The following is a 12,732-nucleotide window of genomic DNA, read 5'->3' as shown; positions in this document are numbered from 1 at the left end:
ACCTCTCAGCAATGTGGTCCCTGTGAGTTCAAGCCCAGCTCAAGTTGACAAACTCTCCGGTAGTCAACAACCTGTAACCAGAAGGTCTCCCAGCAACCTGTGGACGATCGTCGGTTTGCCCCGGGCCCTGCACGATTCCCTCCATAATGTTGACCTACGTGGTATGGGTGAAATATTCTTGAGTACGGCAAAATCAAATCAAATAAATAAATAAACTCAGGAACCCTCTCACCAATGTGATGGCGGCGAGTTCAGGGTAGGAAGATTTGTCAGCAACGTGTGGATGGTGGTGATTTTCGCCCGAGTTCTGACATCATAATGCTGGCTGGTTTCTAAGCGGATTATCCTGTAATTAAACTCAGAACCTATACAAAAATAGGTTAATTCCTTTAATGGTGCACAAGCAAGGACACGGTCGTAAAAAGAACTTCAGACAGAACCATTTTTAAATGGGAAGTATTAATAGAACTTGACAGCAGTATTCAGGGATAAATCTTTTATGAACTTTTGTGTGTCAGGATGTGTTGCAACATTAATTTTGGGGCCTCTGTGGCCGAATGTCTGGCAGAACGATGACTCAATGCCGAAGTTGTGAGTCCGCAGCCAATGCGGGTGCCGTAAGTTCAAGTACAGATCAAGTCCAAGCTGACTTCCACACCGACCGTATATGGAAACGTAAGTTGCGGATGGTTGTAGGTTTCCTCGGCGCCTTACACGGTTTCCTCTACCCATAATGCTAGTCACCGTCGTATAAGTGAAATATTCTTGTACGGCGTAAAACACAAATAAAACACAAAAGTATAACAATCAAGCACAAGTTTTTAAGGATCTTTGTCATCCTTATCCCCATCCCCATTTAAAATGAATGCTATCCCTTGGGGAAACTGTCAGGTAAAACGCTAAGAAGAACTCCTGGACACAGAATCACACTTTGGAAAACATTTTCTTTATTTCGGTATACAGTGTTTTAAACTCGCATATTGCATTAATTGATTTAATGTATTTGCTAAGTGAAAACACCAGTCCTCGTATTGCCAAATGCTTCACCCACTTTATTGCCCTTGCGCAATAAAGTCAGTAAAAGATTGACATGCCTATGCAGCAGGCCTTTCATTTAGTAATCTGAAACAGGCAGGAGACCATAAGGAATTCTTGAAGATGCCCTATCAACAAGGGATATGTACATCTTCCAGGCAGGCGGTGGTGTACAGCCGGAAAATGTCAGGACGTTCTACAATGTAAAATCACCCTAAACCGGCAAACCTAAACAAAATTGTAAAAAACATTACATGGAAATGTAAAACCATACATCGTGGTGGTTCCATGCCAGAACGTGGTGTGAGAAGTCTCTTGAGAATGGTGTGTGTCCATTCTACGATAAATCAAACACGTGAAATTAAACCATTAAAGTCTCAGCGGTCATGTCCCTTTGTGGCATTCTAATCAAGATTAAAAGTCGGTGTCTGACTCCTACTCACTGATTTTTAGCAATTTATTTTGCCCCCAAGTTTAACATGATATTACCGTTTAATTAATTTATTTATTTATTCATTTATTAATTTATTTACATACTACCAAAGAATTATTAACCTCTGTGTATAAATTATTCCTGTATGTACTCAAAGTTTACCTTCGAATCACATATAGATCTCATTTAGATGTTTCGCCACGATATGGCTTCAGAATGCCGAAGTGACATTTCGCCATAATCACAAAACCATAATCATTTATTTAACTGTAACTTCACACTTGCATGTGATGTATATTTCATTTGGGTTTGTACCTTTACATTACTTTGATTGTGGATAAACTGGTGTAACTTTACAGCACTCGGATGCGTAATAACATAAACTGATGTATCTTTACAGCACCCTGCCTGCGCAAAAACATAAACTGATGTACCTTTACAGCTCTCTGGCTGGGCAATAACACAAACTGATGTAACTGTACAGCACTTGGATATGTAATAACATAAACTGATCTACCTTTACAGCACCCTGTCTGTGCAAAAGCATAAACTCTTGTACCTTTACAGCATTCCGGCTGCGTTATAACATAAACTGATGTACCTTTACAGCTCTCTGGGTGAACAATAACATAAACAGTGTAAGTTTATAACATAACTTGATGTACCTTTACAGCAGTCTGACTGTGCAATAACAACTGATGTACGTTTACAGCACTCTGGTCATGTAATAACATAAACTGATGTACCTTTACAGCACTCTTGTTGGGCACTAACATAAACTGATGTACCTTTACAGCACCATGCCAGCGCAATAACATAAACTCATGCACCTTTATAGCACCATGCCTGCGCAATAACATAAACTCGTGTACTTTGACAGCACCATGCCTGCTCAATAACAAAAACTCGTGTACCTTGACAGCACCATGCCTGTGCAATAACATAAACTCATGCACCCTTACAGAACCATGCCTGCGCAATAACAAAAACTCGTGTACCTTGACAGCACTGTTGCTACGCAATAACATGAACTGGTGTGCCTTGACAGTTCTTTGGCTGCCCAATAACATAAACTAATGTACCTTTACAGCACTCTGGCTGGGTAATAACATAAACTGGTGTACCTTGACAGTTTTTTGGCTGTGCAATAACATAAACTGATGTACCTTTACAGCACTCTGGCTGGGTAATAACATAAACTGATGTACCTTTACAGCTCTATGGGTGCGTAATAGCATAAGCTGATGTATGTTTACAGCTGTTGGCCGCGTAATAACATAAACTGATGTACCTTTACAGCACTTTGGCCGCACAATAACATAAACTGATGAACCTTTACAGCAATCTGATGCTTAGTAACATAAACTGATGTACCTTTACAGCTCCTTGGCTGCACAATAACATAAACTGATGTACTGCAGTCTCATGCGTAATAACTTAAACTTATGTACCTTTACAGCACTCTGGGTGTGCAATAATATAAACTGAAGTACCTTTATACTTTGCTGGGTGCGCAATAACATAAACTGGTCTACCTTCACAGCACTCTGGTTGCGCAATAACATAAACTGACGTACTGTTACAGCACTCTGGCTTCGCAATAACATAAACTGATATACCTTTACAGCACTATGGCTGTGCAATAACATAAACTGATGTACCTTGACAGGACTCTGGTTGCGCAAATAACATAAACTGATGTACGTTTACAGCAATTGAATGACTAATAGCATAAACTGATGTACCCTTACAACTCCCTGGGTGCGCAATAGCATAAACTGATGTACCTTTACAGCACTATGGCTGCGCACTAACATAAACTGATGTACCATTACAGTTCTCTGGCTGAGGCTACCATACGCATCTAGCTGTAAATGTACTGTAAAAAGAAAAGAAAATTAGCGTAGCCTAAACTATCAACAAATTTTACTGTAAAAATAGTATTCTATTACAGTCAGTTAGGACTCATCTAAGCGGAATAGAACCTGAACGTATACAATACGAAGGTAACAGGTAACAACTTACACAACATCGATGCTTTTTTTTCGACAATTCAGACTGGCAAAAATTCAAGTCCAACATTTAGAAATAAGTAGACTTGTACAGATTAAAATAAAAAAAATGGAACTTTGTGGCAAAAGTATATTAACAGGGCACAAAGTGTATTCTAACCTTCAACGAAAATTAAATGTTTCTTGATTACTTATCCAATTAAGTAATTGGACACCATTTCTACAAGGTAATATCAAATAAATAAATACAAAAGATATTACTTCAAATATGTACATACTTTCCGTTTCATTTAAGTCTTTTAAACCTAGTCCAACGCCTCACCGCTCAATCATTTATATAAATTTCATCGAAGCATCAATGCAGGCCTACGTAAAACACATTTTGTCATGAGACTGATATTATTCTACTTATTATATGTATTGCACAAGCACAACGCTGGAATAAGCATGGCTTGTGGCATCAAGCTCCATTTCCGTAAATTTGGAAGTATAGGTTTAGTTGCTTGTATCGGGCTTCTTTTCTGTGTTGTCCGCAGTCCAGTTCTGAACAAGGGTTTTCTTGCGTTTATAACAGACCATGCATAAGGTCCCCACGATATACTCGACAACTTCCGTAAGCGTGAGGAAACTGGCGCCGAGGAAAATTCCCAGCTGTCCGCCAAGGTTTGCTGAAAGTGAAATACGTCAACAAATTATGAAGTATGTCGGCAGTCGAATGTGTTTCGATGGCTGCTTTATGACTTCGTTTTAGCCAGTTCGTTATAAACTGCATTATAAAGCTGAGACTTTCAGACCGCGAGCATTAAATATTTATGAGCACTAGTATTTAGTTTACACAGCCCTAATTAATAATTTCCTAGGTTTTCGGTAAACATTCATTGTTGTTTATCATCAGAGACAAGAATTGTTCACATGTCAGTGTTATGGGTATGGGTGGGTCGAAGTCATACATCAAATGTGTATCGACTGAAGTTTGACCTGATATTTCACCGATTTCGGGCCGACCAGTCATGTTTCCTTGCTCTCAGCGCTGAGCGCCAAGCGAGGCAGCAAGAAGTACCATTTTTAAAGTCTTTGGTTCACCAATGTGGTGGGCATATCTGTGCGACCAGATTTATGTAACTGGTGAACAACCGATCAGAGCACCAATAACCAGAATTCCTACAGCTTGTCAGCTGCCGATCAAATTTTCAATAACTTGCGAACAACAGTCCAGAAATCCTACAACTTGTGAACAACCGATCAGACCACCAATAACTTGTCAACAACAGACCAGAATTTCCACAGCTTGTGAACAACCGATTGGGTTTCCCACAACATGTGAAGAACGGATCATTATTTCCGCCCAAAAATCTGAAAGCGAGCAGATTTCCGACAAACATTGAGTGCAGTGGGAGAAACATGCCTCTCTTGAGAGGAAACTAGTGGAAGCTAATCACGGTTCATTGTAGCAAAAAGATTTTTATTGTGCGCGCACTCAGTATTCACACGAATAGCTCGTGTATATGACATCTGGGGCAAATAGAAAACCAAATTTCGTAAACAAAGATGTTTATGGAGAATAAGACCTGACCAGTCGACCCACCCCGAACTCAAGTGCGATCTATACATCCTGATTAAAACGGTACGTTATCGATCAATCAGGGCGTGTCTGACATCTGTCGTCGTCGAGTAAAAGCAGAACAGAACAGAATGCGAATCTGCGTTTGGTAAAAATAACGATGGCAGGACTCATGACTTACCCACAATGTCCACGGCTGTGTACGAGGGAACCTGCTCAATCTCGGTAAACACCAGCTGATCAAAGAACACGCTCACTGATAGGTAGTTCTTACTGTGTACAAAACACACATTTATTGTCAACAGCATTATCTCCCGACTGAAAAGTAAACTGCCGTAAAGGGCATCCTAGAGAGATATCGAGTCCGTTTAATGAAAAAATGTCTTTATTTGTCATATTTTGTACCATATACTTAACTACTGGATTTTTGAACTCATGAAAACGACCGAAAAATGCATTTGCGTAGATGTTTACACATTAACCAACATCATTTCGCTTGTTTACAAACCGCTCGAACTCAACTGGGCAAAGAAGAACTGGATTTATTAGTGAATGGTTAGCAAGTGGGTTCAAGCAAAACACTTTTACACTCGGCCCTTCGAGTTTGACTCCCATAATTTATTTTTGTAACATTTTGGTTTTTAAAGTGTGCTCTTACAATACATATTCCCTGCTGATGTTTCGCTGTTCCATGATCTGCGGTATGTCGCATTCCATGGGGTAACCGCCCGAAGACAAGCGGACGTCATACTGGTTCCAGTTACATTGTCTCAGACATTTACAATCTTGCTGCGATTTGACAGAGCGATAATGTTTGGCTGAAAGCAATATTGTTGAAAAAATAAATGATGGATTAAAATTTTCATCTAGTCATTCACTGATTTATCATTGAAAGCCTTGTAGTACAATCAGATATTCTTTGAATACATAGTAATGGCGTTACATGTTACATTGAAGTTTATACAATCATCATGCAAGGAAATAGTTGCCACAACTCTGTGTGCAGCCTGCATTTAAAAGTTCACTGTAAAAAGACCCATGTCATCAAATGCATCTTTCTTTAAAACGAAACGGATCGATCACTAGAGACTTTTGCTAGACAAGTTGTAACTAGTGACTTCTAACATGAAACTACAATTAGTTTACCTATTCTAATTTGAACTTACATGTGACAAAGTTGAACTTGTAACGTCTAACTAAAGACCTCTATTCGAAACTTGTAACTTGTAACTAAAGATCTCTATTCTGAACAATTGACTTTCTGTAACACTATTTAGGCCTACCCTAAGTTTGTTGTCCCATTCAGGACGGGTTACTGAGAACAATAGACTTTTTACATCACCATTACAAGCGGTCCGTTTTTTCCATTTGTAACGGATTATTATTAACAATAAACCTCTTATAGCACCATTACCTCTTATTAGCATCATTTTGAGCGAGCTAGATTTAACAATAATTCTCTTGTATAACATCGTTACCAACATCATTTGTCCCATTTGGAGCTGATTATTATAATATGGCTTTCATATTACCGTTACAAACAGCTTGTCCCATTTGGAGCTGATTATTACAATATGGCTTTTATATTACCATTACAAGCAGCTTGTCTCATTTGTAGCTGATTATTACAATATGGCTTTCATATTACCATTACAAGCAGCTTGACCCATTTGGAACTGATTATTACAATATGGCTTTTATATTACCATTACAAGCAGCTTGTCTCATTTGTAGCTGATTATTACAATATGGCTTTCATATTACCATTACAAGCAGCTTGACCCATTTGGAACTGATTATTACAATATGGCTTTTATATCACCATTACAAGCAGCTTGTCCCATTTGGAGCTGATTATTACAATATGGCTTTTATATTACCATTACAAGCAGCTTGTCTCATTTGTAGCTGATTATTACAATATGGCTTTCATATTACCATTACAAGCAGCTTGACCCATTTGGAACTGATTATTACAATATGGCATTAATATCACCATTACAAACAGCTTGTCCCATTTGTAGCTGATTATTACAATATGGCTTTTACATTACCATTACAAGCAGCTTGTCCCATTTGAACTGGTCAGTGTTTTCAAGGAAATTATATGTAGCAATTGTTAATTTATTTTAAGTTTAAGGTTAATCCACACCTTATTCTTTGATATTTTATTTATAATTTCGAAGCCAGAGTATGGCGACATATAACTTACCCTTACTGGGACGATAGCACTTGATGAGTTCCCGGATACTGCAATATGAAACGTTGGCTGAAAACATGCAAAATACAGGAATATTTCAATCAGGCTAATGTCCCGAACTTGTAACATGTAGATATGCAATTTCCTAATAAATAACCTAATAATTTGTGCTCATTTTGTCACGCGGATTAAAAAAAATGTCTTGGAAATTCAGCGTGTCTCGACCAAGCACTTTAATATAATCTCTAGCCAGGCTTACCCGCATGGTCGAAAACATCCTGGCATCCACATTCGGCAATAGCAGCTTTTGATGCACACTCCATGTGACATGCTTGGATGTCGTAGGTGGAACAGAAGTCTAGCGGGGATTCAAAATCAGGAGCTTCAGTGTCCAGGCATTCTTCGTCTCCCATTGCTTTGTAAGGTGCAGGCAAGCACTTGACCTGAAAGAAATATCATCCTATCATAATTTGTATTGATTATCGTAGGAATAGGCCACGGTACCAACATTCTAGAAGTTTGCAGATGTGAAACTTCAGACATATTCCTGTCTTTAAGGTACGATTTGCATTTGTTTACACAGAACCTTTGTATATTTCCTTTCAAGTTTACAGTAAATTCTTGTCCAAAAAGTAAATCCGATTTCTTTTCAGTTTGAAACGAAGAACGTTAAGAATACGAACTAATGCCCATGTCTATCAGTGTTTCTCACTCTTGCTCGTCACTCTGGACGTATACAGTTGACTGTGTTACCTTAGTGATGGAAGTTGACGCCGACACCTTGGAGCCCGGGCCGACGAGGAAACCTTGGTTTTGTATATTGGGGGATATGTGTGGGTCATGAACCAAGACCTGGGGAAAGTAATAAATAGATAAATAATATACAAGACTACAGGAGAGAGTAAAACCGAGGCATTTCCCCAGGGCATTGCCGGTTTCCTCGCACCATAATGCTGGCTGCGGTCGTATAAGTGAAATAATCTCGAGAATAACGTAAAACACAAATGAAATAAATAAATAAACAAAGCAGCAATGGCAGTGAGCTAGTTGGCGAATGATTTCTTACCAAAATAACCTCAGTTTGGGTTTTGTCTAACTGTGTATATGTCAATGCTTACTTACGCGTCCCCTCACGCCATGGCTCATGTAGGGATTAGTTAAGAAAAGCATTGATGTTAATTGTAATTTATTAGAGGTCACTGGTCTACGATTACTAAAATGTTCTCAACACATTCAATAAATAATAACATAAAAACAGTAACATGAAACAAAAACACGTTTTCTTTCTCCCCCTCTCCTAGATGCTAACCGGATAAAACTCAGCGCCAACACACATAAGCAACCTTTAAGAATTCTTTCAGAACAGGACTGTGCTTCCCAAGAGAACCACTTTAATAACGATTAAAGATTTCTTAGGATCTGATTTTTGTTCTTTTTTTAGACAATCTATAGTAGAGATTTCTGGCAAAAAATTCATATTCGCTAAATAAATCACATTTTCTGTGTTTACCAAGAATAGCTTGGATATTTGCCGTCCAGTAAATATTCATTTCCTACCATTACTATTTATAGAGTTAAACTAATTTTAAAGTTCTAGAAAGTTATAATGCGACCGACTTTATAGATTTTAGAAACTTTATAACCGATTTGAACGGTATTACGTGAACAGATGATTTTGGTATTTCGTGGAAGTTAAATATTTATGCTATTGATCTCTACTACAGAGGTACATAATTCCATTTCAGCTGCAAAGGTGTAAAACTTGATCTCTGCTAGAGGTACATACCTTGATCTCTGTTCACAGTTACATATACTGAACTCTGCTACAGAAAAACATACCTTGATCTCTGCTATAGCGGTACATACCTTGATCTCTGTGCAGAGGTAGATCTCCTGATATCTGTTACAGAGGTACATACCTTGGTCTCTGCAGCATGTTACAGCTGTACATGCCTTGATCTCTGTGCAGAGGTACATCTGCTGATCTCTGTTGCAAAGGTACATACCTTGATCCCTGTAGCATGTTACAGCTGTACATACCTTGATCTCTGTGCAGAGGTACATCTGCTGATCTCTGTTGCAAAGGTACATTCCTTGATCCCTGTAGCATGTTACAGGGGTACATACCTTGATCTCTGTTTCAAAAGTATATACACAGCTTTATGGTACAAAAACACCTACCTTATTGCCTTTTACAGACATATAACATCCGCCACAAATGTACGTAAGTTGATATATCTGTGTTTACTTTGATTCATCTGGCCGAGGTGAGGTCACAGAAATCCTTCATGTTTTATTACAAAAGTACAAGCCTTGATCACTGTTACTGAAGTCATTACCTTGACGCTTCTAATGAAATATACCTTTGAGGTAGGTAGGACGTTACACAAAGTGTGTAACAAAATTTAACATTCGTCACAAACGTATTCAAGTTGATTTCTGCAACTACTGTACCTTTTTTCATTTGAGACTGGCTGTGTTTCTAGCTTACCTATGTGAACTCAGTGACGTCATGTTATACAGAAACAGGCTCACATAACTAGATGTCTGTTACATCACCACATAACAACAACCCAATAACTGCTACAGAAGAACCTACCTTGATACCTGATGCAGGTGTTAGGCCGTAGAAATACTCGTGTTCTTCTATGTCTATGGTGAGCTCGAGTCCGCCGAGCTCACCTGGAAACGAGGTGTTCAGTCTTCCGTGACTCTTTATGTAGTCCATCGAGTTGAAGGTGTAACAGAGGCCGTGGTTTGTTTGACGTGGGGTCAGGTATTCGGAACAGTTCACTTCATCTGACATCCAAGAGCAGAATCGGAACATCGACTCTAGCTGGTGAGCCGTGGTCTCAATTATTTTCTTTAAGTCATGTTCTGTGTGCTGTAAGGCAAAACGGGGATCGCTGAAGTTGATGGCGGGGGCCCGCGGGCCGTTGTCGTACATGGCTCTCAGGGTAAGCTTCATGATAGGGTCCTGTATTACAACAGACTTCCGGAACAAGTTACTGTTGCAGATCGTGACGGACGGGAATGGTAGGCTGTGCGTTTGCCGCAGGGTGTTCACCGTGTAGAACGGGTAGCTTGTGAACTTCTCCACTTGATTCACTACAACGTTCACCAGCAGCACCGACATGCAGACGAGTGCCACAACCCAGAAGTACCTAAAGAAACAAGGTATCGTTAGAAAGTCTAGGTACGTATGCATGGACACTGTATCAATATACTAATTCTTCAGTCCACACACTAGGGCGTCCGTGGCTCAAGTTGTTAGCGCGCTAGCGCAGCGTAATGACCCAGGAGTCTCTCACCAATGCGGTCGCTGTGAGTTCAAGTCCAGCTCATGCTGGCTTCCTCTCCGGCTGTACGTGGTAAGGTCTTCCAGCAACCTGCGGATGGTCGTGGGTTTCCCCCGGGCTCTGTCCGGCTTCCTCCCACCATAATGCTGGCCGCTGTCGTATATGAAATATTCTTGAGTACGGCGTACAACACCAATCAAATAAATAAATAAATACTCCACACACCAATGTCAGAATGTTTGAAGAACGTATCCATTTCATCATGACCTCCGTCAGAGGAGGTTTTATTTTTGCCGTCGTATTTTAGCAAGTTTTTCCTAAAAGTGATGCATGGATTTAGATGAAATTCTGAACCGGTTACTCAGGGATCAAGCCATTAAATTCTGGTGGTGATATGGATTGGGATCCCGATTCAGGAAGATTTGTTCAGCTTTCCTTGACTATTTTTCTATATATCGAGAAATCTTAGAATAACCTACGTGAAAAACTTTTTGCACAGTTTGGCCCTTGGGCTTAGGACCATCAGTTAAAATGATGATTCGGGTTGGTTTTTGGATCTACAAATTTGTTTTTGTTCCACGAACGTAAGACAGTTCAAGCGGCCACGCGGGCATAGTGGGAGAAATAGCAAATGTGTATCTTGGTGAGAAGTCCAACCCTGTGTGTCTTAGCATTTGAAACATCTTAACGACTCGACCTCGGCACACTTCCTGGTACTTTTTGTTGCTTAGGGTCACAGTTTGAAGATATGTATGCCATTTAGCTATGGAAGCCCGATGAGGACATCACGTTTTTGGCCATACAAAATGAAAATTTCACATCTTTTAAAATGATATCTCTTAAAGATGCGACAAACACCACATTAGCAATAATATCGCACACTTTCACTAATTTCACATTCTCCAATTAAAAGACGCGGCTCCAGAGCGCGAGTGGTCGCATCTGTCTTCCATAATACCTGGCTGTACGAGCTGAGAGTGTTATGAATTCCTCTTAGTTGTTTTTTATGTAGATTTGACAGCTTTAAAAACTCCCGTACACATGTCCTTGTTAGGCTAAGCGATCTTTTGTGGGCTTTTCTTTCAGACATGCATATAATACTGGAGACACTTCTGGATAAGTGGCCAGACTGTCATCTGCTTCTGTTGCTTCCAATATTACTTTTGTCAACATCATTATATTTATTAATTTTTTCTAACATAAATAAACCGTTTTGCACAAAATAGGCAATGTTGAAACAAGATATTATCTTAGCATAGAAATGCAATGGGGGTAAATAGTAAACCCAGTCTTACCTTCGTGCACCTCTGGAACTCTGAGAGACGTACTTAACTCCATGTAGGGAAGTGTTGGAGGTAAACTGTCCGAATAGTTCGCGGGCATCCAAGTGTTTGGCCATCCTGGTCAGGAAAATGAAAAATATTATCATTACCGCACAGTGTACCTTCGATCGTCTATGGTATCAATGTATGCAATAAATACTCATATATTCATGTTTAGAAAATATTGGAAAGTGAAGTTCATGTTTCATTACTCACTGTCCACTTTGACATTTAACTTTAGTTAACTGTATGTCTCAAGTCTTACCTAATATTGCTTGGCGCTGCTCAGTTTTTTGCCTTCCGTTTGCCCCACGTTCATAAGCTCATATAGTGTATAATTAAGGCCACAATGCCAGTGTCTGCAATGTGGTAATGACGCGGTCCCTTTTCTTTAAGGATCATTGAGCATCCCATAAATGTTGCTTTAAAACGTTGAGTCCGTTGTGGGTAGTCATTAGATGAGTCCCTTTAGAGGAGTCACGAGATGAGTCTCTTTTGGGTAGTCACGAGATGAGTCCCTTTTGGGGCAACATGTCATCGGTGTTATTGTGGCACACAAAGCGTTTTTTTTTTTCGTTTCCTTAGGCAACCTTTTCATGTAGCTTGCTTTAGATGTCTGTCATGATGTATCCTGACTGTGATACATAAATCTGATAATGTCTACTTGTTGGTGTAAGAAAGACTTATATAGGGCGGGGTTTCGGACCACGTGATTATTAGGTCCAATGGAAAAGAGCTTTTGGAGGCTGTGGCTGTATTATTCAAGGTCACGTGGGGAAGCAAATCAGTGTAAACAGAATTTTTCGTGGAAGCCTTTCATACCCTCTTCTGTGACAAACAACAAATATATGTGCTAATGGCAGACGTGTC

General features: G+C 39.6%; 1 protein-coding gene across 1 annotated transcript; it reads right to left on the bottom strand.

Moving 5' to 3' along the window:
• Window positions 1-3,975: 3,975 nt before the first annotated feature.
• LOC135475807 (degenerin-like protein unc-105) lies at window positions 3,976-11,939 on the bottom strand. The gene is made up of 10 exons (XM_064755747.1): window positions 11,836-11,939; window positions 9,841-10,405; window positions 9,248-9,342; window positions 9,081-9,141; window positions 7,995-8,093; window positions 7,501-7,684; window positions 7,254-7,310; window positions 5,700-5,859; window positions 5,223-5,314; window positions 3,976-4,148 (listed from the first exon to the last, which is right to left on the bottom strand). The coding sequence occupies exons 1-10, from the start codon at window positions 11,937-11,939 to the stop codon at window positions 3,976-3,978; spliced, it is 1,590 nt and encodes a 529-aa protein (XP_064611817.1).
• Window positions 11,940-12,732: the final 793 nt, after the last annotated feature.

This window comes from Liolophura sinensis, chromosome 9 (assembly GCF_032854445.1).
Source record: "Liolophura sinensis isolate JHLJ2023 chromosome 9, CUHK_Ljap_v2, whole genome shotgun sequence".
NCBI classification, from domain to species: Eukaryota; Metazoa; Mollusca; class Polyplacophora; order Chitonida; family Chitonidae; genus Liolophura; species Liolophura sinensis.
The sequence above is the reverse complement of the archived record's forward strand: the minus strand, read 5'-3'. Positions and strand labels throughout refer to the sequence as shown.

Excerpts from the sequence above, each read along its gene's own strand:
- LOC135475807 (XM_064755747.1), bottom strand. The coding sequence starts at position 11,939 with ATGGCCAAACACTTGGATGCCCGCGAACTATTCGGACAGTTTACCTCC. Across the intron at positions 5,860-7,253 it reads GTGCTATCGTCCCAGTAAGG|CCAAACATTATCGCTCTGTC; the intron begins GTAAGTTATATG and ends TATTGCTTTCAG. Across the intron at positions 4,149-5,222 it reads CACAGCCGTGGACATTGTGG|CAAACCTTGGCGGACAGCTG; the intron begins GTAAGTCATGAG and ends TTTCACTTTCAG.